The sequence below is a fragment of the Felis catus genome, chromosome B1 (assembly GCF_018350175.1).
Source record: "Felis catus isolate Fca126 chromosome B1, F.catus_Fca126_mat1.0, whole genome shotgun sequence".
In the NCBI taxonomy this organism is placed as follows: domain Eukaryota; kingdom Metazoa; phylum Chordata; class Mammalia; order Carnivora; family Felidae; genus Felis; species Felis catus.
Genome location: NC_058371.1, coordinates 141,198,302 through 141,225,638, shown reverse-complemented (window position 1 = coordinate 141,225,638; position 27,337 = coordinate 141,198,302). Strand labels below are relative to the sequence as shown.

Genomic DNA, 27,337 nt, shown 5'->3' with positions numbered 1-27,337 from the left:
GTAAGGGGAATCAGGATGGGGAAGGAGACACTGTAATTTTAATTAAGATCTTCAAAGTAGCCCTCATCAAGAATGTACACTTGAACAAATACGTAAAGGAGATGAGGGAATTCGCTATGCAGATTATCAGGGAAAGAAGTTCCTGAGTTGACAGCATTTCTAGCATCTTGGGGAATAGCAAGGAGGCCGGTGTGGCTGGACTGGAGTGAGAAAGGAGAAGGCTGATAGGCAGTAAGGTCAAAAATGTAAGGGGATGGGGTAGGGCCACCATGTGGAGCCTTGTAGACCAGTGCATGGATTTTGACTTTTACCCCAGTGCATTGGGAGCCACAGCAGGGTTTGAGCAGAGGGGCAACATGATCTGTCCTGTCTGAAAGCAAGGGTCAGGCATGGTCAGTTCTGCCTAAGCATTTCTATTAATTATGGGTTACTATTCACATTATACATGTCAATTTTCATGCAATTCAAATATGGTGTATAAAGTCTAAGCTTGGAGGAAGATAGGGATCACGTAGGAAAACTGCAGACACATAGACTGTCAGACAGGAAGGGGCTTAGAAACCAAGCCCTGTAAGTTTGTGTGGCATGTGAAAAGTCATACAGTCATTCAGAGGCAATGCCAAGCCAGGTTTAGACTGTCTCACAGTTTGTAGCTTGTGCCATTCCACTACAATGACCCAGGATGTGTCACAAAACTCCTGTTTATTTATTTCTTTGCTATCAGTTTATGAATAAATAGGTGAATACACAAGAAATGGTCAAAAAACAAACACAGCAAACGCGTAACTGTCACAGATCGCTCCCAGTAGTTAGAATTAAGGATCCTAGCCCTGCACTCTTCATTCAGGGGATGGCAGCCTCCCAAGACTCCTTGAAGAATCTTCCTGAAGTCTCTGGCTGCCTGGCTGTCTTCCAGACAACCTGCCAGGGCTGGGGCTGCTACTCCATGACAAGTGAAGGAAATGAAGTAGGTGAGGGTACAAACGCTCCATGGTCTTGGTGTCATAACCTTCAGAATTCTGTGATCCACCACATATAGGGAAAATGGCAGCCCTCGGTCTCCTGTGGGAAGAGAGATTTTTCTTCAGCTTTACAAAGGGCTGAGCCTCTAGAGTTTGGGAGAGGAGCCTGGAAACTGAGTGCTGCGCTAATGGGGGCGGGGGCATTCTCTGGAGAGGGGTGTCCTTTAACCCTGAGGCATTTGTCACCACTTCTGTCAGAGCAGCAGCTGCCGTGTTCACATCTTAATAAGTAACATCTTTAGCAGTTGAGCATGTGTTGAACAGGGTGTCCGTCAACTAGAAGTGCCAAACAGAAATTGTCAAACAAGTTTCGTGGAAATCTGAAGGAAGTGGCCGGTTCTGTTTTATCTTCACTGGGCCTTTTAGGTTTTTACAAACAATACGCCTTTCTCAGCTTTTCTCAGGAAAAGGACTTGAATAGGATAAAGGAAAATAGCACCATTTAACACCTCTGGATAATACCCTGATCGTTAAAACAATCCCTGACGGATTTTTGAAAATTGTGTTTGCAGGCTCGTAAAGGTTGTGGATGCCGGGCACAAATGCCATCTGAAAAGTCAGTGTGTTTCTGGGTAAGTAAATGATCTATAAAATGTCCCCTCTAACCACAGTCTGCTCTGTGTGTTTCCAGGAAGGACTACTCGGGGGAGTACACCATCCACCTGATTCCATGCACTGTGCAGCCCACCCAGCCATGGATTGATCCAGGGGAGAAGCCTTTGGCCTGCACTGCACATGCCCCAGAAAGGTAGGGAAATGCAGGAGATCTTCACTGTTTGTAAATCCACCTCCTCGCTAAAATGTATTTGTATCTGCAAAGTCCGTTCTCGCGGTGCCTTCACGGTCATTCATGGACATGCAGAGTGGCAAATTGTTGAGTCACTGGACACGCACATTCCCGGCTCAGGTCAAGCAAGGCCTTCTTGTTGCAGCTTTTGTACTAGAAACAAGTGTCCTTTCCGTGGCTACATAGTGCCACGGTTTTCAAATTTGTGTGCTTTTTCTTGGTGATTTCACAGTTTATAATGGCTCCCAAGAGTAGTGCTGAAGTGCTATGTGGTGTTTCTAAGTACAGGTAGGCTGTGATGTGCCTCGGGGAAAGTCGGATAGGCTTCACTGGGCATAGGTTTGTCAGTTCCACGTTAACAAATGAGCAACATATTAAGTAAGGTATTCTAAGCAGAAACATGCATAAAACAGTGTTTGGTATTGGTCGGTCAATCAAAATGTTGTGACCAGAGGCTGCAGGGACTCTACCCTCTATTTCCCCTAAGAGCAGTGATTCAGTATTCACTAATTCAGTGTTCACTGTGACTTTATAGAACATACTTACCACAAATAACAAGAATCAACTATACATCAGCCTGTACTCACCTCAGACCTGAGACTGTCTGCATTGTGCCATGTATTCATTCATTCAACCAGTATTAACTCGGCTTTTATCATGTGCTTGGCTCTCTGGTCCAGCCTGGAGATTATAGCAGAGGACTAAAAGTAACCTCTGCTCTCAGACAGTGGATAGTCGAGTGCCATTTTCCCAGCAGTAGAGCAAAGTGAAGAGAAAACATTTCTGAGAGATGATGCTGAAGACAGGATCTGACATTATCATAAAGAGAAGATAATTTGGAATGTGACGTTCAGATGAAGAAACTGAGATTTGGGCATTGGATTTGGTGATTCAGAAGTCGTTGATGATCTTGACAAAGGGCAGGGTCAGTGGAGTGAGGGGTTAAAGTCTGGTTGGAGTGGGCTTAAGAGATGGTGACAAGAAAGTAGAGACAACAGGGGTAAACTGTGTCTAAGGTGTTTTATTATAAAGGACATCAGCAGAAAGGGACAGTAGCTAGAAACAAAGTCAAAGGAGGTCTTAGTTGTGTTTTAGAGTAGAAAATATTTCAGGATATTTGTATTCTGGTGGAAGTAACCCAGGTGGTCTATTAGGTGAAATTTAATGTTGCAGCAGAACAAGGGAAAATCTGCAGAGCCAAACCCTTGAATAGGGTGGGGATAGGTCCGGGATGAGAGGGGAAGGGCTGGCCTTTGCTAAAAGCACAGAATGTTTACTCACAGAGAGAGGAAGGCATGCAGGTGTGTGTGGATATAGGCGAGGGGAAAATTGGTAGAATGGGAGGGCAGGGATGAAAAAGTGGAATCTGATTAAATCCATTTTCTCCATAAAATGAGAAACCAAGCATGGGATGGAAGTGAGGAACACTGAGGTTTGAGAAGAGAGGAGGAAGTGAGGCAGCCATCTTAGAGAGTAGGAAACTGTGCTGTCTATACAGATGGCAGCAGATCAGGCTGTGCTGAGAGCCTGTTGAGTGTTTGTTAAATTGCCATATTATTGACAATAAGATAAACTGCATATTTATGGTACGTCCAACTGATAAATTTTTACAACACCCATGAAACCATCAGAACTAAGATAGTGAATATATCCATTTCCTTCGAAGTTTCCTCATGCCCCTTGGTCATCCCTCCCGCCCCAGCCCAGCCCAGCCCACCCCTTTGTCCAGGCATCCACTGATCTGCTTTCTGTCACTACAGATTAGTTTGCATTTTCTAGAAATTTATATAAATGGCATCATACAGTATGCATTCTTCTTCTCTGGCTTTTTTCACACAGTGCGATTATTTTCATGCATTCCTGTTGTGTATTATCAGTGGTTTGTTCCTGTAATTGCTGAATTGTAGTCCATGGTGTGGATATACTACAATTTGTTTATCAGCTCATCAGTTGGTGGGCATTTGGGGTGTTTCCAGTTGATGGCTATGATAAATAAAGCTGCTATGAATGTATATACACAGACCTTTACATGGACATATGCTTTCAGTTTTCTTGTGTAAATACTTAGGAATGGAATGGCTGGATCATATGGGGAATATATGCTTAACTTTTTTTTGGAATTTTTAAAAAAATGTTTATTTATTTTTGAGAGAGAAAGCATAAGTGGGGGAGGGGCAGAGAGCAAGGGAGACACAAATTCTGAAGCAGGCTCCAGGCTCCAAGATGTCAGCACAGAGCCTGATGTGGGGTTTGAACCCACCAACTGTGAGATCATGACCTGAGCCAAAGTCAGCAGCTTAACCGACTGAGCCACCCAGGCGCCCCCTGCATGCTTAACTTTTTAAGAAACTGCCAAACTGTTTTCTGAAGTGTTTGTAATATGTAACATTGTGTGTACATTTCTACCATGAGTGTGTCAGTGTTCCAGTTTCTCAGTATGCTGGAAAAAGTGGTGAGGGAGGTTCTATGTGACCGGAGAATGAATAAACAGGAGTAGTAGCAGGGGTGAGCTGGGAAGTTAGGAGGTGGTAGTTAGAGAGTGAGGTGCTGGACAATGAGATTCTTGGAGGTGGTGCATAGTAGGACCATGAAGCATAGGTGGCTGTGGTTGGGGGGGAGAACAAGCTCTTTGAGGTGAAGATATTAAGGAACTGAGGGGTTAAGGCATTAGATGATTCATCCATGTGGATGTTGAAATCATCAAGATTAATGGTAGGAACACCACAGTCAGCTAAATGGGGGAGGGAAAGTGACCAGGAAAATAGTGGTTGGCTGAAATAAGGAAGAACGAGGGCAAATAATCTGGTAAGATATACTGGAGATTTCTATTCATGTATTAAAATTTTTAAATTATGGATATTATCTTATTTATTTATTTATTTATTCATTTATTTAATGTTTATTTATTTTGAGAGAAAGAGCACAAGTGGGGGAGGGGCACAGAGGAGGTGGGGGACAGAGGACCTGAAGCAGGTTCTGCACTGACAGTGGCAAGGCTGATGGGGGGCTCGAACTCATGAACCATGAAATCATGACCTGTGTCGAAGTCAGACACTTAACCAACTGAGCTGCCCAGGTGCCCAAATAGGAATATTATTTTAGATAGTCAGAAGACCATATATAGTATACATATAATACCTCAAGAAACAGAATATTACCTAAAATGAATTGCAATTACAATAAATGAGTATCTCTTAGGCTGTGCTACTCATGATGAAATGAGTACTAACAACTACCAGTGATATGAAAGATCATGTATGGAGTGCAGACTATGCAGGAGACTCTGTACTAGGCTCTGAAGAGTTAATTCTTACCACAGTGGCCCCCCAGAAAATTGGCACTGTTCTTTCCATTTTATAACCCGTGAAAGTTGGAGTAAAGAAAAAAAAGAAATAGAACATTACCAGTACCTTTTATTTTTTTTAAGTTTATTTATTTATTTTGAGAGAGAGAGAGAGAGAGAGAGAGAGAGTGTGAGCATGAGTGGGGGAGTGGCAGAGAGAGAGCGAGACAGAGGATCTTAAGCAGGTTCTATGCTGTGAGCATGGAGCCCAACATGGGCCTCAAAGCCATGAAACATGAGATCATGACCTGAGCCAAAACTAATAGTTGGATGCTCAACTGACAGAGCCCCCCAGGTGCCCCACCAGTACCTTTTAAATACCCTTAGTGCCCTTTCCACTTGCTCTCTCTTCCACCTTTTGGCCAAGATAACCACTAAACTGATGTTTGTATTCATCATTCCTTGTTTTGGTTTATGGTTTACCTCCTTTTTACTTCTGCATGGTTTTGCATGTGTTTTTTTGAGCGATATAAAAATGTCATACTGCACAAATTCTCTCTGCAACTTTTCTTTTTTGCTCAGTGAATCATTTCCTGTTTCATAAGTATATCAACATTTGTGTTGATTCATGTAGCTGTAGTGTGGTTTTCACTGCCTTAAGGTATTCATTGTGGGAATATTCCACAATTTATTTGACCATTCTATTTGACTTACAATTCCATATTCTATTAGGAGGAATACTCTATTTGTCTCTGAGTATACATGTGTAAGAAGAGTTTCTCCAGGGTAGGTCCTGGATTTTTTTTTTTTTTTTTAAGAGGAGAGAGGTTTGAAAATGGCAAAAGGCAGCAAAGAAAGCACCAACCCATTTCCATCCACTGGTGTGTGTGGGTGTGGGAGGCCACAGAGGGAAGAGTGTTGTTGAGTCAGTATTCTAAGGCTTCAGAGTTGGAAATCTTTGCCTTGCATCAGGGAGATCGTTACTTGTGGGGTCCTTGTTATTCCCAGGGTGACTTTCCATAGGGCATAACCTGGCTTTTGATCACCTCTGTGGCTCCATACGGATGCAGTAGAACCATAACACAACAAATAATCAAGACTGACTCAGGGAATTCAGACCTAATTCAAAAGAATTGTGTCTCACGTGATGCCTGTTTTTGTGAGGTCTGTAATACCTTCTAACCTTATAAATCCTCATCATCTTCATCATCTCAAATCCATCATTTGTTCTATTTAATCAGTCAATATTTATGGAGGGTCTTAGGTGTCAGGCGCTATGTGGAGTCTGGTAATACCCAGTATTAACAGGAAAAACCTGTTTCCCTGAGTCAGCTAAATGAGCTGCCGTGCAACTAATGGTGACATCAAAGTTGTTGAAGCAGGGTCAGCCCTGGCTTGTGTGGGTTGCCTCCACACTCCAAGTTCCTCCTATACCCCAACTCTCTCAAACCTACCCACTGGAGCACTTTCCATTAAAAGTAAGGAATGCTCAGATGGACTCTCTTGGAAGCATAAAGGTTGAAATTATCAGTCATGCATCATTCTTTAACAAATGTATGTGTCAGAAGCTTGGCTTCCATTGAAGATATGACAACGAGCAGATAGATATGGGCTGTGACGCTAGTGGAACCTGTAATGGGTGAGGTGGACTTTGATCAGATGTACATTTAAAGTCACATTTAAATAAAATATCAAACCATGATAAGTACTTGGAAAGAAAAGTGCACAGTGTGATGAGAACAAATGATAAGGGGTCTGACCAAGCCTGGAAGGGAGGAGAAAGAGCGTGAGCTTCCTAGAGACAGGGGTGTTTGAGTTGAGATCTGGAGGATAACTAGGAGTTAATTTGGCAAAGAAAGGCAGACAGAGGAGGAGTGTTCCAGCAGAATGTGCAGCAAGATCAAAGTCAGGAAACTAAATGCATTATCACTAATCTCAGGTGGACCCTCAGGGCTTCCCAGCAGGAAACAACGGTCCCCTAACCAATGGCTTCACTCTCCCATTCTTCTCAACTATTTTACTCCTTCTCCTTCCCACTCAGATTGCTGTATCTCCCCAGTCCTCACCCTCAGCTGATTATTTTGTGTCCTATTTCATGGAGGAAACAGAAGAAACCAGAAGAGAACTCACCCAAGCTCCTACTGCCCTATCTGCTGACCTGCATCTGCACATGCACACCCGTCGGAATGCAGGAACAGCCCTGGCTCCTGCTCACAGCCAGCGGCTCCACTTGTGCACTGGAACCCAAATCCTCTCTACTTTATAAAGAGGATCTTATAAAGGAGCAGTTCTCTCTATGAATCATTCCAATCAGCATTGAAAACGTAACTTTTCCCATCTCTAAAAAATAGAAGTCCCTTCTTGACCCCGTTTCACCCTCCCCACCCATTTTTCTCCTTCCTTGTACGTTAAGCTGTCCCTTGAAAGTCGCCTAGATTCACAATTTCCGGTTTGTCCCCTTCCATTATCTCTGGAGCCTGCTGCAGTGAGGCTTCTGCTCTCATCCCTTAGCCCAGCTTGATCTTATCAAGGTCACCAGTGACTGTGTCTTACTAGAACCAGGGGTTAAGTCTTATCTTGATTTTTGTGATGGCTTCACAACATTTAGCAGTTGTTCAGTCTCCTCCTTGAGACGCTTTCTTCGCCCAGCTGGACTGTCGTGCTCTGTAGGTTTTCCTTCTACCCCACTGGCTTTTCCTCACCATCTGCTCTGCTGGTTCCTTCTCTTTTCTATTGTTCTTGAATTTGAGTGCCCTAAGTGTCATGTCTGACCTGTCTCTTCTCTGTTTTCTTCTTTTTTTTTTTCTTTCCAAGATTTTATTTTAATTCAAGTGAGTTAGCATGTAGTGTAGTATTGGTCTCAGGAGTAGAGTTCAGTGATTCATCACTTACGTACAACCAAGTGCTTATCACAAGTGCCCTCCTTAATAACCCTCACCCATTTGGCCCATCCCCCACCTATTTCCCCTTCAGCAACCCTCAGTTTGTTTTCTATAGTTAAGAGTCTCTTAGAGTTTGCCTCTCTCTGTTTTTATCTTATTTTTCCTTCCCTTCCTCTATGTTCATCTATTATTCTTCTTAAATTCCACATATGAGTGAAATTGTACGTTCTCTGACTTATTTTGCTTATCATAATACTCTCTAGCTCCATCCACATTGCTGCAAATGGCAAAATTTCATTCTTTTGATGGCTGTGTAATATTCCATCGTGTATATACATCTTCTTTATCCATTGATCAATCGATGGACATTTGGGCTTTTTCTATAATTTGGCTATTGTTGATAGTGCTGCTAAAAACATTGGGGTGCATGTGCCCCTTGAAGTCAGTATTTTTGTATCCTTTGGCTAAATACCTCATAGTGCAGTTGCTGAGTCATAGGGTAGTTCTATCTTTAACTTTCTGAGGAATCACTCTACTCCCCCTCTCGGTTTTCATGTGGTGGTTTCATTCATTCATTCATTCTTAAGGTTTTAAATGCAAAGGAGCACCTTCAGCCCAGGGCTTACCTCTCACATCCAGACTTGTGCATCAGATTGACTGCTCAGCATCTCCACCTGGCTCTCTCATAGGCCTCCCAAGTTGAACATGCCTGTTGCTTAATCCCTTATCTTTCTCCACCAAATCTAGTCCTCCCACAGTTTTCCCATCTCAGGTAAGGGTACTTCTAACCTCCTAGTTGTCCTCTCACTGAGGCCTTCCATGCCCTCCACATTTAAAAGTCCCAGCTGAACTTCTTCCTAGCGTTCCTTTTCTCTGCCTAGTGTTTCTCTTCATCACCTGCTTCCTTCTAATGTACTATATGTTTTTGAACTTACTTTATTAACTGTCTTCCTATTGGAATGTAACATCCCCGAGGGCATATATTTTTCTACTTTGTTCACAGATGGATTCCCATTAGTAGAACAATGTCTATCTTATAATAAAAGCACAGTGAACATTTGTTGAACAGTGAGTCCCGAGGCAGTGAAAATTTGGAGTAGAGAACACATCAAGAGACCTAAAGAAAGCCAGTCTGGCTGGAGGAGCCCTTACCTGCCAAAGGCTGAGAAGAAAAGAGCAGATTTAAAAGACCAAGAAAGAAGGCCAGGGAGGTTAAAGTAAGGAGTGAGGCAAGAGAGTATTGTCTAGAAATGTCTTAAAGAGTGGGACAAAGGATAAATAAGTTTGGATCTAATTGAAAAAGTCAAAGTCTCAGAGTATGAAGATCTGGGACAGAGAAGTCTAAGCAGAGCACCATGGCAGTGAGTCCTTTAGCAATCAAAGAGCAACCTTGGGGACCTTCAGAATGAAAGCGCCAGGAAAAGCAGAGAGTACAAAAGAGTTCTAAAGATGAATTAGATTATTTCTGCTCAAAAGAGCAGATTAACCTCATAATGACCCAAACTAATAAAGTTCCTCTCCAACACACATCTCTTTATTCAGTGATCATTTAGCACCTGCAACAAAGCTCTGTTCACAAACCTAAGAAGGGTAGGAAGGGAGGGCAGCTCGAAGTTTACAAAGTTGACCCTGCTCTCAAGGAGCTCTTGTTTCTCCCACATTTAGATTCCTGATCCCCATTGCATTCCAGCAGACCAACCGCCCTGTACCAGTTGTGTACTCGCTCAATACTGAATTTCAGCTCTGCAATAATGAGAAGGTATTCCTAATGGATCCCAATACATCTGATATGTCACTGGCAGAAATGGATTATAAAGGGGCCTTCTCAAAAGGTAAGTTGTTTCCTTCACCTACAAAAAGAGACTCTGATCAGACTTGAGATGCTTTAGGACAGGTCTCTGCTCATTAGCTTCCAGGCAACTCTCCCGTGAAGATTCCCCTGGGCTTGGTTTTAGGGCAGCCAAGGTTTAACCAAGGAACAGACCCACATCCTTCTTTCATGCTGTTTCAAAATAAGATTACATATGTGGTGCTATAATGATTGGCAGGGTGGTAGAATTGTGGAAAACACTGGTCTGAGTGGTAAGAAGACTGGAATTCCCAGCCTGATTCTAACACACTGTCTTGACTTTGGGTAAGTCTATCTCTCAATTACTCAGAGAAAGTATGTAGCATGACCCCTACTACGTACCAGCCTCAAGGTGTAAATGTCTACGTCCTCTCCATCATGCTTTCTCTACTGGAAATGATTCCTGTGCTCCCTCCTCACCTCAAATGTGGTTTTCTTGATGTTTCAAAAGGTTGGCTCCTTCTTCTCTTCTCTACTTAAATATGAACCTCCTCAAAGAGGCCTTCCCTGACCACACCTGACAACTGAGCGTAGGCCTCCATAGTTTTCACTTTCACGGAACGTTATTCATTTTTGATAGTACTTCTCACAATTTTTAATATTCTATATACATATCACATATTTCTTTACTTATTTGTTGCCTATTTCTACCCCTAGACTGTGAGTTCCGTGATAATAGAGGTTGTGATCAAATATCAAATGTGCACACCATACCATCAGTGCCTAGGTGCTCAATAAACATTGATTGATTGAATAAAAGAATTAGTCAATTATCTGCCTTTCTTCTCTCAATTACCCCTTCTGCCTTTTTCTTACTTTTAATCTTCTCCTCATATCTGAGTTTTTTCTCTCACCCTATAAACACACTCAAGTTCTGCCTGTAAGAGAGAAAAAAGCATCCCTCAACCCTAACTCCCCTTCAAAGTTAAGGCTGTTTTCTCCTTTTCTTTTCTCTGAGAAACTTCTTCAAAGAGTGAACACTCACTGTCTCTATGGCCCTTCTTCTCTGTCCATCTGTTGCAAGCTGGGTTTGTCCTACCACAGCTCAGACATCTCTTTTGTCAATGACACCAAATTAGTGGGTTTTCACACCTTTCCCTGTTGGGTTTCCTTTGCACCACCCTCCCTGACATCATCTTGCTTCTCTGACCACTTCTCACTCTCCCGCCCTGGGTCTTCATCCTCTGCCATATCCATGTTGCTGTCCCCAGGTCCCATGCTTGGTTCCTTCTGGCATCACTCCAGTGCTACCTCTGACCATCCCTATGGCTGGGCCCATCGCTTTGCTTTGAACTTCCTATCTACTACTTCACAGCCATTCCTTAAGAGTCGACCTTATCCCTGATCTCTCCTGAACTTCATTTCCACATTTCCACATGGGGCTCTGCAACTACCAAAGTGCTTCAAATGAATGTCTTTCAGATGCCTGGAAGTGTCTAGAACTGGACTTATCTTCCTCCAGACATATTCCTGCCACATCCACTGCCACAGTGATTGCATCATACTCCAGGTGCCCAGGGCCAAAACCTCAGGATTGTCCTCCTGTCTATCATTAAGATCAGTGGAATCTGACTCCAAGACATTTCTTGAGTTTATCCCCTTGATTCACAGCTATATTATAGATACCTATCTCTCACAGAGCCCCCTTCCCAATCTCTGTGACTCTAGACCCTTTGTCTTTCCTCCATTCTCCATGTTTCTGAAGCCCCAGTGTGTTGATATTACACCCATGCTTAAAATCTTTCAGTGTTCCCTATTTCTTACACACCAAAGTCCAGCCTCCCCAGCATCCTTAGCCTATCATCCCAGGAGTGTCTCCTGCTAGAACCTGTGAACAGCCTCCTCTCTAGTCACACTGACCTACTCAGTGCCACATAGCAAATGCTCTGGACAAGCATTTGGAGTCAGACTGATTTGTGCTCAATTTCTTACCCCTCCCCCCTTGTCACAGATACAAAATCTTGGACAAAGTATTTAAAATGTGGATAATAACTGGACCTATTTCTTGGGCTCTTGGGAGGAATAAATAAGATAGTATAGATAAAGAATGTGGTGCCATAGCAGGCAGTAAGGAGACAGGAACTTTACTAGGACTCATGCCCTTCCAGCATTCAGTATTTTGTGCATGGACTTTCTTTTGCCTCAAACGCTCTCCCCAGTCTCCTACTTCAAATGTGCTGTCTGGCAAATGCCTACTCATGTTTTAGGATACTCATGTTTGTTTCCTCTTTAAATCTTTCTACACCTCTCCCCAGGCAGATTTCTGTGCTCGGCTATATGCTCACATAACATTATGTTCCTTCCTTTATTGTGGTTCATAACAGTACAGTATTGTGGTGGCTAATAACGTGGGTTTTAGAACCAAAATACCTTCACTTTGAATCCTACCATCACACTTACTAGCTTTGTGACCTTCAACAAGTCCCTTAACCACTCAGTGCTGCAACTTTCTCATCTCTAAAGTTGTGAGCACTACGTGAGTTCTCATATGGGAAGAACTTAGTACAAGACCTAGCAAATCGTATGAGTCTGATAAATGTTAGCTACTTTTAGCAATTGGTTAGGGTTTATTTCTGTCCTCTCACCTGTATCTCACTCACCTTTATTTCCCCTGTGCCTAACAGTCCTTGATACACTTTACATGCTTACTTAATGTTTGTTGAATGAAAGAAGCTGTAAATGAATGAATATTTCAGGGGCACTTGGAAACATAGAGCTCTTCATAGAGATGTACTTTTGACTCTGAGGGAGTGTGTTAAATCCTTTCTACCCTTGGCATTTCTTTCTCTTTACTCTTAAAGTCTGACCTAATTAATGCCTCTCAAATCTTTCCAGGGCAAATCCTTTATGGCCGAGTACTTTGGAATCCAGAACAAAACCTTAATTCTGCTTACAAACTCCAGCTGGAAAAAGTCTATCTTTGTACCGGCAAGGATGGCTATGTGCCTTTCTTCGATCCCACGGGGACAATCTACAATGAGGGGCCGCAGTATGGATGCATTCAGCCCAACAAACACCTAAAACACAGATTTCTGCTGTTGGTATGCTAACTATTTGTGTTCAACAGCTGACACTCGAGTTGATTTCCTCAGCTATGAATTCTGCCTAAGCAGATAGAACCCCACTCTCGATGGTATTCTCTCTATACATATTATTGTTGTTTATCTCTGATCAGCTAAATGCTAGTACATATTACCAAATGTGATGGTTATGGCAGGTAACAAGACGGGCTTTTATTAATGTCACAAGAAAAGGAAAGTCAAGGCCAGTGTTTCTCAAAGTACAGACCAGAGACTTCTGAATATCCCTGATTCTCTTTCAGGGAATCCACAAGGTCAAAACTACTTTCATAATATGATGATGGCTGCTTTTCTTCACACTAATTCCCTCATGAATATAGAGAGTATGAAAGGTTTATTGATATGGTTTCAAATTCCACATTATAACTAATATTTTAAAAATACTAATTACCAAGTTTGATTTGGTATGAAAACAGAATATCCACAATTATCTGAAAAAGGTATGAAAATATTCCTCCCTTTTCCAACTACATATCTGTGTGAGGCCAAATTTTCTTCATATACTTCAACCAAAGTAACATATTACAGCTGATTCACTATAGAAGTTTTGAGAATCTAGTTCTTTTCCAGAGATTTGCAAAAATGTAAAACAATGCCAGGTCTCTTTTGAGGAGATGGTGGTGACTATAGGTATTTTCCCTTAAAAAAATGTTATTTATGTTAATATGCAATGGGTTTTTCATTGCCACTTTAAAATGAATTAGTAAGTATTTTCTAATTTTTCAGTGTTAATTTTAATAGAGTAAACATTGATAGATACAAACCATGTGAACAAAAGACTTTAGTGTCCTTGGTTTGTTTGTTTTTTTAAGTTTATTTATCTATTTTTGAGAAAAGGGGAGAGAGCGAGGGAGAGAGCAAGAACGCATAAGTGGGAGAAGAGCCAAGAAAGAGGAGAGAGAGAGAATTCCAAGCAGGCTCTGTGCCACCAGTACAGAGCCTGTTGCAGGACTCAAACTCATGAAACACAAGATCATGACCTGAGCCCAAATCAAGAGTCAGACCCTCACCCAACTGAGTTGCTCAGGTACCCATTGGTATCCTTGAGTTTTAAGTGTGTGAGGGGTCCTGAGACCAAATGGTTTAAGAATTATTTGTTTAGATTATCCCACTCTTTGACCTTTGAGATCTGAGTAGCCACCAAGTGTCCTTCCTTGAAGAGGGCAGTGGTTGACTTAAGGAAAGGGCTTCTGTAGCACATGCCCTCCTGACCCAACCCAAGGCAGGAGTGGAGAGTACTTTTCTCCTCCCAGTGACTGCCACCTGCCAGTTCAGTGATTCTATCTTTTTATCTTTTTAAACCTTGCGTTTCTTTTTTCTGAAATTCTAGGACCGCAATCAGCCCGAGGTCACTGATAAGTACTTCCATGATGTGCCCTTTGAGGCCCACTTTGCTTCCGAGTTGCCTGATTTCCATGTGGTCAGTAGCATGCCGGGTGTGGATGGATTTACTCTGAAAGTGGATGCACTCTATAAGGTGAGTGTGCTGAGAAACGTAGAAGCATAGGACCAAGGCCACTGTAAAAGTTGTGAAAAGGAAGATGCTATTATCTCTGGGCTGTTAGCCTCTTTATAGTGTTCTTGATGGTGGGTCTTTTTTATTGGTGTTAAGCTTATCATTCACCCCAAACCTATCCCAATAGACCTATTTTCACCACCTATCCCAATAGACCACAGCAATAATAAATTCTTTAATTTGCATGTTGTCACTTGTCAGTGTATGCATCAGGGGTGCATATGGTACTCCAGTTTTTCCTAAATTCTTCTCTATCGTCTTTTTGGCTGTATGCCACACCAGCTGATCTTCACAGGCGTGTGGAAAGTGTTTAACAAAATTATACATACAGTATAGCGATTTAGAATGGCAAGAAATACTAGTATTTGATAAGCAAAAATACTCTCAATCCCAGTAATAAACATGAACTTACAAGATAAAATTCCACTTTTTCCTATCTCTAAATAGTAGTAATCTATGACCTTGGATTTCAGAACTATTGCCACTCTTTAGAAGTTAGTTCAAAACCATGGAGGCTTTCAATGGGGACAGATGATATGGCAGTAAAATACACGGTGGCTTAACCGTTCAGGGGATGATCCAGGAAGTGTTCAGATTTAGGAAATTTTTGTCATGTATCTGCATATTTTGCACAGAGTAGGTGTTTAGCAGATATTTGTTGAACGACTCTATCTTAACTAAAGTTCATCAATAAATAGTCAGTTAGCATAACAAGCTATTGAAGTTCACTGGGAATGAATATGGCTCTTAATACTATTACTTCACTGCAATCAGTAAAGACTAACAAATCATAAGTATTTAGCTAAAAAGGCCATAAAAAATAAATGCTTAGGGCTGTTCCATACACAGGGTAACAGAAGGGAATGTGAATAGCTGGCCCACGATCACCCTAAATTGGGAACAAAATGGAACCTGTAATATTTGGTTCAATTCTTGATTAGTAGACGCCAATCATTGCTAATGCTTTTCTTGAAACCATTTATCAAGGCTTGTGACGGCAATTGTCTTTCCATATCCTTTCTTTTTTTTAATTTTGTTTATTTGTTTGTTTATTTATTTATTGGGAGAGAGAGCACACATGAGTTGGGGAGGGGCAGAGAGAGAGAGAATCCCAAGCAGGCTCTGCACCATCAGTGCAAACCCCATTGAGGGGCTCTAACTCACAAACCATGAGATCATGACTTGAGCCGAAACCCAAAGTTGGATGTTTAAGGGGCTGAGCCACCCAGGCGCCCCTTTCCATTTTCTTTGTGAAGAAGTGGTCTGTGGGCAGCAGTGACATGTTCAGTTTGTGTCTCTGTTTCCCTCCTCCTGCAGGTGGAAGCAGGACACCAGTGGTATCTCCAGGTGATCTACATCATTGGCCCTGACACCATGGCAGGACCCCGGGTCCAGCGCTCTCTCACAGCCCCTCTGAGGCGCAACCGGAGGGACCTGGTGGACCCTAGTGGCCGTCTGACCCTTGACGATTCCCTCATCTATGACAATGAAGGGGACCAAGTCAAGAATGGCACCAACATGAAGTCCCTGAATCTTGAGATGCACGAGCCGGTTATAGCTGCTTCTCTTTCCCAAACTGGGGCATCTATCGGCAGTGCCCTGGCCGCTATCATGCTTCTACTTCTGGTGTTTCTAGTGGCTTGTTTCATCACCAGGAAATGCCAGAAGCAGAGAAAGAAACTGCCCACAGAGGACACTTTGGAGGAATACCCTCTGAACACCAAAGTGGATGTGTCTAAGAGGAGCTCGGACAGGGTGGAGAAGAACGTGAACAGACACTACTGCACCGTGCGGAATGTCAACCTACTGAGTGAAACTGAGGGGGCTTATGCACTCAAAGGTGCTAAAGTAAAAAAATTGAATCTGGAAGTCAGAGTTCACAACAATTTGCAAGATGGAACAGAAGTGTAATGGGGGAGACCAATGTGTATTTTTTTTTTCTAAAATCATTTTTATAAAATGGGGGAGGGGGGAGGGGAAATACTGGTATTTTTATAATCTTGCAGATTAAAAAGGGAAAATTATAGCTTTGACTGGCGGGAGGCATACATCACATGCATCAACTCACAACTGAGCTACCTCATTAAACAAAGAACCACGAGACCCCAGAGTTTTGGAGCAGCCTTCTTTTGGTGGCAGCTTTTAATAGTGTCAGCGGCTACAGACTGCTCCTTCCATAAGGCTGGTCTTAGAAAGCAAGTATCTCCGTATGGGGCAGGGTGTAGACTATTCACCTAGCTGATGGAATTCAGCAGACTGGGAAATGTATGGTGGCAGATCTCCAGAGGGGCAGGGAGCAGGATGTTCAGGGCCATTGGTTTCCTCCCCCACCTCCAGCTTTCTTCTACTTGGGCTTTTCCTGGGCCTGTGGACAGCAGAGTTTGGATTGCTGACACTCAGATTCCATTCAAAATTCTGCTAATCAGCACAACCTATATATTTGCTCATTGTGTCTGCTTGACAGCTTGCACTCCATGGCCTCTAACTGTCCTTTGCAAGTTCAGAGCCTTTTCATCTGGGGGTTTCAAGGTTCTCTAGATGAGGCTCTTTTCCGCAACTTGCGGGGAGAAACCTCAGGACTTCCCCTTCCCCACCCTCCCCCCAACCTGTTAGATATCTGGCACAGCAGAACCCCCCAGAAGGGCAGACTGAAACCCTGGGGGAAGAGGGAGACTGACAAGCACCTGAAACATATTAGTGATGGACTGTACCGAGGCCCAGGGGTGCATCCCTGTGCCCACCTGGTTTACACTGCACCAAGGACATGTGAAGACATCCTGTCTGACAAAGAACGCTGCAAAACAAGATAAAAAACAAGGGGTTCCTTTTGGTAGCTCAGGCATTTATTTTACCATATCAGCACATGACAAAGCCATAAACACATGGCTTTAAAATGATTTAGTGTTCAAATAGCAGCTTAATGATTTTGTATGAAGTGTGCACATGGCTTGCTTTTGTGTTTCTTGTTCGTTTTTGCCTTACTGGCAAAAACATAAGCATGCATGTCATGTTGTTTTGAAATGAAGGCACAGTTTCATTACTGAGGAGGAAAAGACATGTTCTCTTCCTGATGCATGGCACACCATAATCACTGAGCAAATAATAGAGCATTCATGTTGCATAGTATTTGTATTAGAATGACCCAAGCCCTTTGAGGACATTCCAAACTGCAAACGCTTTGGTTCTAAAAGGTTCTAAAAGAAAGACCGAGCCATGAAAGGTTTTAAGCATCTCTACCAGACTCAAGCTCTTGAGTAAAGGACCTTGTAACCTGTGCCTTTGGTTCTTCAGCAGTGCCTTGCACAAAACAAGCACTCCAGAAATATCTGTTGCTAAACAAATGAATGGTGTCATGGGTGAATGGTAGAGGAATAAATTCGGGAAGGGGAAGTGAGAGATGATGGTGGCAATTTCACAAGGGAAGGTAAAGAAAAAAAACACCCCGAAACTGTCTTTTCTGCTTGGAAAAGTAAATCTTTGTGATTGTAAAGTAATCTCATTGGGACAAAGAAGCATCACTTGACATAGGCATGAATCTAGCAGTGGTCTTAAGGAGGATTGAATAGAAAAATCATAATAATGTATTAGCGGAAGATGAAACTGAATCAGCCTCCAGAGCAGAGCAGGCTTTTAGAGGAAAGCCTGACTTAGCTTTCTGAGGTGAGTGAAGTTTTCAGGAGAGGATGGATTGAGGTGAGCCCAGAGCCTAAACCTCCTGACTGGTCACGTGCTGGTTGAGACCAGCTTGGGCAGTTTGGGGCAGAACTTCTGTATCAGCCTCGTGAACATCCAGAGTTGGCGTCTCATGGCTGGAGGGCTCATCAGCCAGGGTGGAATCATCTCCAGAGCAACCTAGACGGTTAATGCTAATTCTGCAAGGACAGGAAGCCTATCGTTTGTGGAACAACTTTTGACTTGGCCTGTTATTTATCGTTCCTAGTTGCCAGAATGCTTACACATGAAAGCAGCACCATTTCATTTGCTCAAATATTCTTCTTGCACATCCCTTCCACTATTGCTAAGTAGGAGACACGCATGGGAAGAATGCAGACGTGTGGCAGTGCGAAGCTAATGTGGGAAAAAATGGGCACTGAGACCTCCAAGTGCTCTGAGCCTCCATGTTTGTGGTCTGGAGTGATCAGGACAACATCCTGTGAGGACCTTGGGATGGTGAACTCCCTGTGTGAGAGGAAAGCCTTGGACCATTCCTGCCTCCCTTCCTTCCTGCACTTTCCCCCACTACAGACCCTTTTTCTGAATGCTGATACTTCTCTAGTGGATGCACACTTATTAAATAGAAAGTGTTAAGAGATGTGAAGCTGGGATTTCCTCCTTTGATACAGCTTTTCCTTTTGTTTATGTTTTATATTTCACAATAGGAATCAGATAATTTGGTGACTGATGTGGGATTATATTTCTGTCCAAGCCCTCTTGTCGATTTCTCTTACTCGCTCACTAATGTGTGTGTTTTACTAATCCTTTATACCATGCCTTTAGGCGAGAAGGAACAAAAACCCTCAGGGGTGGCTCTTTGCTTTCTCATGCTGGCTGTGAAGGCTGAAAGAAAGAAGAGTCGGCACCTTTTTTCTGTCCTTTTATCGACCCCCGGAGGCCCTGGAGCCTCCTGCGGACTCCTATTCTTGGGTGTGGAAGTGGTGTTGCAATGTGTTTGCATGGTCATATGATATTCAGTCTCAGTGTCATGTAGCTGTTCATTATTCTTGGATACGACACACATGCTCAGACTGAGTGAAACATTTGTGGTGCTGTCAACCTGATTTCTTGACTCAAATGATTTTTGTATTTCTAATACCAACTTGTGTGTTATGAATTTCTGATTTCTCCAGTAGCATATGCCACTATATAAATTTGTATTAATAAATGACAGTCTGGTTGCATTGTTTTTGCCATGGTCTTTTTAGATTATTCATCTCATTAGCATAAGACATCGCTTTTGAGATGGCAAAATCATCCCAAAGTTTGAGGCAAAGTTTTTTGGAGAACACCTGCCTGAAGGGGTTGAATCTGAGACACATATTAACCGTGCTAAGAGCAAGATGAAGAATAAACTACACAGCCCAGATCATCATAGCTCATCTTGTGCCATCAGTTGAGACCTCAGTACCAAAAGGAATAATTAAACTCTCCAAGTGCTAGACAATAAGATGATTATTTACACAGAACTTATTACCCTCAACCCCTCTTAGGATACTTGATAGAGTGTGAAAATGGCTGTGTCCTTTTATGCACGCCCCCAAATTTGTTAAGTGCCCCTAACTCACCCTGGAGATGACCAAGGCTCAAATAAATTGATCGGCATGGGAAGGGAAAATGGCAGAGTCAGAAACCAAGGGAGCCCAGACAGTCTGGGCTTCCTACAAGCCTGTGCATTTGTGTGCCTGTCCCCTCTGGGAAGATGCTTTATATAAAAAACAAAAAATACTGCCAATGACGATGACCAACAGGACCTCATTGGCACTTTTTCAGGCACATTTGCTAACTCAGCAAGACTTGAGAGAGCATGTTTTCATAAAAATCTCAGAAAAGGAGGGCGCAACCTTAGATTTCCTTAGATAGTGCTGGGACTTAATATAAAGTTCACTTCCTCACGGTTTCCAGTGATTGTCCCTTGCCTGACAGCAGGCTCTAAGTCCTGGAGCACATTTCTCTCGGGCCCCAGGAGAAGCTGTATGAGGAACCAACCTATTAATCATTAGGACTGGCTAGGAAAATGCTTCCCGAGACCTCAAATTTCATAGACATAAACTTTAGAAAACTTGGGGGTAAGTGGCAGAAATTGAGTTCTTATTTAGATTTTGCAATACCTTTTGGAGAAACCAAAGAAGTTAAACCCTAAAACAATAAAACTTAGCCCTACATTAACACCACCTGTTACTCATTTCCTTCTGGATGTAAACCGCCCTATTGCTTCCTGGTTGTGTGGCACACGGCCCATGCATGGTACTGAAGCCCTTTGAGCCTGTCTCTGTATTTGCAAAATAGAACTAATCACGCCAAATCTAAATTGGTTAGTAAGCATGAAATAAGACCATGTATGCAAAGGCATTACTCATTGTCTGTCATAAATAATAGGTTCTCAATAAATATCCACTTCCTGCCACTATGCTAATCCCAGAATTTCACAGGATGAGGTGTACTAATAGTTCATTGTGGCGACCTCTGAACGGGAGTCAGGAATCACAACACAGAATGGAAGGCCGTATCCTCTGTCTTAGAAGAAAACTCATCACCACTCTGGATTTGTAGTCGGGTGTGCTCCACGTGCACGTCTGTTTCTCTGCTTTTTCCATTACAGCTCCTCTTCCATTTGAGGCAGGATGTCCTCTTAAACCAGTGGCCCTCAAGCCCTCCGCTGCATCAGAATCACCCAGAGGGCTTATTTAGAAAGTAGGTCTGGGATAGGTCTGAGGGAATTTGCACTTACACCAGGTTCCCACGTTCCCGTCCAGAGAACCCCTGCTCTAGTCTCTTCAGCTCACACACATCCTCCAAACCCGAGACCTTCCTGAGCCCCAGCAGCCCCTATGTTGGTTAAAGGATATCATGTATTATCCTACTTGAAAGACTAGGAAAAATAAATTCTGACCTTTTAAGTGACTATAAATAACCCAGACCAAAGTTTGCTGGCATCTAAATGACAACTGAGGGGCGCCTGGGTGGCGCAGTCGGTTAAGCGTCCGACTTCAGCCAGGTCACAATCTCGCGGTCCGTGAGTTCGAGCCCCGCGTCAGGCTCTGGGCTGATGGCTCGGAGCCTGGAGCCTGTTTCCGATTCTGTGTCTCTCTCTCTCTGCCCCTCCCCCGTTCATGCTCTGTCTCTGTCCCAAAAATAAATAAATGTTGAAAAAAAAATTAAAAAAAAAAAATGACAACTGATTAGTTCTAATCCTTGTCTTCAAGTTAGTATTTCCACTAAAACCTTTCTCAGGATAACAGCAATGGTGGTAAGACAACCTTATGCTAGGATTGAGAAGTACGGGGCACACTAATTTCAAATTAAAAAGGAAGTAAGAATTCTTTCAAATGATCATGTTAAAATCATTCAAACTGCATTGCCAACTTTCCTGACTGCCCCAAACTTTTAGTGTCTCTTCTTCTAGTGCTACAAGTCCTTTCCCCAGAACTTAGCATTATATATAAAAACCATAAAGCATTGTGAATTTCTGACTTCAGCTTCACAGGAGCTTGTCTTGACCTCAGATTATAAACCCATTGATATCTGAACTATGTCTCATTATTTCCTTTTAATCTACCATAGCACTTAACACGGTGTCTTATAGGTAGTGTGCAGTCAATAAATATTACCAATGAATTTTAATTGAAATAAATCCACACCTCTCTTTTGATCAAAAAGTGACACATTAATTAAGAAAAACAAGATACAAAACTATAAAAATAGACTGCCTTTGTGTAATAAAGGGAAGAAATAAGAACAGGCATTTGTTTTGCTTGATTTTACTTAAACAATGGAAGGATAGACAAGAACCTAACGAAAGAAAGTGTTTATCTGAAGGGACCATCAGGGACTGAAGGGTCAGGGTGGGTGGGAGAGGGTAAGAGCCAAGACTTTGATGTACATCTTTTTAGAATAAAAACATTTTTTTAAACCATGTAACCATTGTTTTAAAGTTTATTTATTTTTGAGAGAGAGAGAAAGAGTGTGCACACACATGCATGGGAGGGGGAGAGAGGGGGCCAGAGGATCCGAAGCAGGCTCTGCCAGACAGCAGTGAGCCCATGTGGGGCTCGGACTCACAAACCGCGAGATCATGACCTGAGTCAAAGTTGGACACTCAATCGACGGAGCAACCCAGGCGCCCCTAAACCTTGTAACCATCTTAAGAAAGGCTTATTAAGAGAGGAAGTTGAACTACTCCTTTTCTCTTTTAAGTTTTCTTAGCAACGACCATATTTATTCAATTACTGTTCAGCTCTGATAGGAGGATCTAACTGCACCACTTGGGGGATAGAAACAAACAACATCCAGTGTAGGTCACGCCCACAGGAGTGCTGTATTTGTTTCGTACAGCTGCTATGATGTCTTACTACAAATTTAGTGGCTTAAAATACCACAAGTTTATTTTCTTACAGTTCTGGAGATCGAAAGTCCAAAATGGGTCTCACTAGGCTAAAATCAAAGTGTTGGCAAGCTGCATCCCATGTAGAGGCTCCTAGGGAGAATCCATTTTCTTGCCTCACCAGTTTCCAGAGGCCACCTGCATTCCTTGGATCATCACCCCCTTCCATCTTCAAAGCCAGCAATGACCAAGTTGAGCCTTTCTCACTGAGCCATCTCTCTGCTCAGACTCTGCTTCCCTCTTCCCCATATGAGGACCCTTGTGATTACATTTGGCCCACCTAGACATTCCAGGATAATCTGTTTATATTCAGGTCAACTGATTAGCAACCTTAATTCTATCTGCAAACATAATTCTCCCTTACCATGTAACATAACATATTTTAAAGTTTCCAGGGATTATTTGGGTCCATTATTTTGCCTACCATATATGTCCATCATAATTTGGTACAGAATTTTGAACCATAAAAGTCAGAATACCCAAACCATCTGCCCCTCTCCTGCTGCTGCATGTCAACCAATATTTTTCACAGGGGCTCTTTTGTTGAATAACTTACTTCCAGAAATGGAAGGGACCCTTAAAGGGCATTTAATCTATATTTCTTTCCCTGTCTACTGAGCTAACAAGGGGTCATGAATAATGGCAGTTTCTGTTGCTAGAGAATGTGACTATAACTGTAGAGCTTTTGAACATAAAAGAAGAATAGTTTCACCTAGATTACCTGCTAGTCCTTTCTCCTCCCCCTCATTCCCAAGGGAGATCCTGGGGTCAACTTGTTGGCATTATGTGTAGATTTATCATTGTAGTGATTAAGATAAGCTTTGGAGCATGTTGACTGGGTTTGAATTGAATTGAAAAGTACATGATTTACAGGCTATGTGACCTTGGCCCAGGATTTTACACTGCACAGTTTATGGAACTCTTAGAAATAATACATAATAGGACCTACCTCATTTGGTTGGGGTGAAAGTTAAATAAAATAATGTGCACAACACATTTAGAACAGTGCCTGGCATATAACTGGTGCTTTAAAAAAGTTCGCTAAATTGTGGATTATTTTGTCGTTCCAAATACCAAAATAATATTTGATGGTTTATTGGTTGAGCTTGTTTTTCTAGGAAAGCCTTATTTCCTTGCCTAACACTCTCCTGGGATCTTGAGACCCTCCATATTTCTACCTGTCCCCAGGAACTGAATATTGGGTGTAGGAGCTTCTCTAGTTGTCCTTGTTCCATTTGACAAAGCTTGGCCGTGTTGGAAGCTCCCAACCTCTCCTCAACACCTCTCTGTACCCTGCTAAGATGGGCTAGGTTACTGTTCAGAATTATCCCCTGCCCACCCCATCCATCCCACCCAATAGAATTGGCCATCTTATTTGTCCAATAGGTTGTTAGAAGTCATGATACAAGCAAGGGCTTCAGAAGTGTCTGTGCCGTTGAGTGTGTCCTCTTGTATTCTGACATGGCCAAAAGACCTTCCTCCAGGAAGTTGTTCCCCTGCCCTAGCCTGGACCCAGAATGAACACAGGGAGCAGAGCCATCTCAGCTATCCTGCAGTTCTGAGAAAATAAATGACTTCTTTTAAGCCCCTGAATTTCAGGATGGTTGGTTATATAGCATTATGGTGGTAGTAGCTGATACAGTTGCCCACCCTCTTATAATTTTTCACAATGTCCCATTTAAAAACTAATCTTTGAAGTAATCTAGTCTGTAATGCTATTCACATCTTCTCCCAGGAACCTCCTGCTCCTTGTACCCAACATTCTAGTGTTTTCTCTCTTTCCTTTCCTCATTTCATTTTCAAATGATAATGTCATCAACCCAAACACCTGTGAACAAGAAGCTATGTACAATAATGTTCACCAAAGAATTATTCATGGTAGAAAAATATTGAAACAATGCAATGTCCATCCTCAGAAGAATGATGAATCAACCATGATAAAGTCATAAAATGAAATACCATACAGCAGTTAAAATGAATGCCTAGCTACTAGAGTAGCTAGCCTTGAACAAAAGAGCCAGTGGAAGTATATACATCACCATATCTTTTATTTAAGTTGAAAAGCCTGCCAAATAGTGTTCTATAATACTTACAGCTATATCAACATTTTGAAACAAGTATAACAACATGCAAAAAAATAACAACAGTTTATTGTTGGGTTATCTCTGGAGAAAGAGGGAGGCAAATGGATCGGAAGGAGCACAAAAGGAACATCAATTGTATCCATTTATCTTTTAAAATATCTCAAAAACATTCTCAATGAATACAACATAACGTTTAAGCTTTGATAAATCTGGGTGATGAGTACACAGGTAGTCAATATTATTATAATATAATTTATTCTTGTTGGTATCCTTAAAATATTTCACAATTAAAAATTTTATATAGTATTTTTTTTTAATTTTTTTTTCAACGTTTATTTATTTTTGGGGGGACAGAGAGAGACAGAGCATGAACGGGGGCGGGGCAGAGAGAGAGGGAGACACAGAATCGGAAACAGGCTCCAGGCTCTGAGCCATCAGCCCAGAGCCTGACGCGGGGCTCGAACTCACAGACGGGGAGATCATGACCTGGCTGAAGTCGGACGCTTAACCGACTGCGCCACCCAGGCGCCCCAAAAATTTTATATAGTAATTTTTAAGTTTATTTATTTTCAGAGAGAGAGAGAGAGAGAGAGAGAGAGAGAGAGAACGAGTGGGGGGGGGGGGCAGAGAGAGAGAAAATCCCAAGCAGAATCTGCATTGTCAGAGCAGAGCTCGACATGAGCTCAAACGAACCATGAGATCATGACCCAAGCTGAAATCAAGAGTGAGCTCCTTAACTGACTAAGCCACCTGGATGCCCCTATATAGTAACTTTTTCAGAGGAAACTATGGGAGTTGTTGTAAGTTGCTTGCTACGGTCTGAATGTTGGTTTCCTCTCAAAATTAGTACGTCAAAATCCTACCTCCCAAAGCAATGGAATAAGGAGGTGGGACCTTTGGGGTGATTAGGTCATGAGGGCAGAGCTGTCATTAATGGGATTTGTGCCCTATATTTGTGCTCCAGAGAGCTCTCTTGCCCTTTTGGCCATGTGAGGCACAACAAGAAGACAACTGTCTACAAACTAGGAAGGGGGCCCTTACCAGACACGAAACCTGCCAGAGCCTTGGTCTTGGACTTCCCAGCCTCCAGAACTGTGAGAAATAAGTATCTTTGTTTTTATAAGCTACACAGTATATGGTAGCCTGTTATAGCAGCCCGAACAGACTAAGATACTGCTCTTCTTGACTGTTCTTACCTCAGGCTGTTCCCGGCCCTCTTGGTCATTGTCTAATGTTGCCTCTTGAACAAATCCCAGAATTGGCTCCACCCTAGCGTGGCACCTGCTTCTCCCTGGGAAAGGGTGCCTGTTCTATCCTGACCTCCATCCTTGGCTTTCGCCCTCAGGCCTTTGCTGTAAAGTCCTGCTCTTTCAGGGGCATTTCACTAAAGGCGAAGAGACTAAAGACTGTGAAATCCCACTGGGAAGAGCCAAAACTGCCACACTGCCCTCATTCCACCTCTCATTAACTTCATTTGAAGTCCAAATGGCAGAGGATCTAGAGTCTCCCTGTAGGATTTTAATTTTCTCTTCTCTCTTTTGATTCACAGTTTATGGAACCTGCATAACTGCCTTTTTAGAGGATGAGTTGGATCCCTAGACCAGTCTCCCTCGAACACGTTCAGTGCTTCCCCACTACTAAGTTGTGCCCAAACACTCGAAGTGTGTCATTCAAGATTCAGCCCTGCCCAGAGGAAAGGTACATAAGCACTGACGCCAGCGCTGGTCCCAGTTATGACACTTTTTACTCCAGTGGCTCTGGATAAATCACTTGGCCTTTCTAAGCTTCAGTTGCCTCTGTTGCAAATTGTGATAAAAATGGCACCTCCTAGAGTTGCCTTGAAATAAAAGAGGGGTTGCGATCAGGCACTTAGTCCAATGCCGGATACCCAATCGGCGGTAGCTTCTAGTGTTCTGTACTACATTCTTCAACACCCAACTCACGATTCCCTCGATGCAACCAGGGCCTTCATTTTTAGCCTCCTTTGTTTGTTTTGTTGTTCCTGATGCCTAGAATGCCCTTCTACCTTCCTATCTCCCAAGTCTGTGGTTCTAATCCTCATACTAGAGAGCCAATAAGCTTAGCAGAGGGATAATACAATTCCCCGGGTTCAAAAATGAAGTTCTATCGTTTCCTCCCTGTGTGACTTGCTTAAATCACTTAATCTCTCTGTCTAGGTTTCCTCATTTATAGAATGGGGGACAGTAACAGTACAGGTATCCCCGGATTTCCCAAAGTTCCTGTGAGGCCACTTCGCTTTCACCAAATACCTTAGTACCTGTTTTTCCTAACTGAAAGAAGAAAGGAAAAAAGGCAAAACCAAAAAGTCTTCAGCATTTTTGCAGCAGCCCTAATAGAGGGAGGGGACACGCCCAAGCCAGCGCGCCCCCCCCCCCAAGCTCCTTCCCCCAGAATTACACTGAGCATCTCATCAGCAAGTCTCCGTAGCTTCGAACTAGATCTATGAGCACATGAGCTTCCTCTCCATTTATTTTGTGCATCTGTTGGCAAGATGTGTCTAAGATACCAGAAAGGCTTACGAGAGGTTATTGGGGGAGGTGGGGGGGGGGGGGGGGGGGAATGGGGGCGGGGCAGAATCTGGGAGCGCTCAAAAGCTTTTCCATATAAATTAATGGTGATGGCTTCTTCACTTCCTGCCATTTTGGCTTAGGGAGGGTTTCGCAGGAACACTACTTCCAAATACCTGGGAAACCGGTATCTACCCTATAGGGCTGT

General features: G+C 42.7%; 1 protein-coding gene and 1 long non-coding RNA gene across 3 annotated transcripts in view; one reads left to right on the top strand and one right to left on the bottom strand.

Moving 5' to 3' along the window:
• FRAS1 (Fraser extracellular matrix complex subunit 1) overlaps nucleotides 1–19,322 on the top strand; it is a 426,958-nt gene extending 407,636 nt beyond the window's left edge. For both annotated transcript variants that reach the window (XM_045056179.1, XM_023253019.2), the window contains 5 exons: nucleotides 1,654–1,770; nucleotides 9,640–9,806; nucleotides 12,659–12,864; nucleotides 14,234–14,380; nucleotides 15,737–19,322. In XM_045056179.1, the coding sequence (XP_044912114.1) occupies nucleotides 1,654–1,770; nucleotides 9,640–9,806; nucleotides 12,659–12,864; nucleotides 14,234–14,380; nucleotides 15,737–16,330 (1,231 nt within the window). In that variant the 3' untranslated portion in view covers nucleotides 16,331–19,322. The remainder of the gene's footprint in view (nucleotides 1–1,653; nucleotides 1,771–9,639; nucleotides 9,807–12,658; nucleotides 12,865–14,233; nucleotides 14,381–15,736) is intronic.
• Nucleotides 686–7,330, bottom strand: LOC123385031. The gene is made up of 2 exons (XR_006596995.1): nucleotides 7,223–7,330; nucleotides 686–1,062 (listed from the first exon to the last, which is right to left on the bottom strand). It is a non-coding gene; the product is annotated as an uncharacterized LOC123385031 (long non-coding RNA).
• Nucleotides 19,323–27,337: the final 8,015 nt, after the last annotated feature.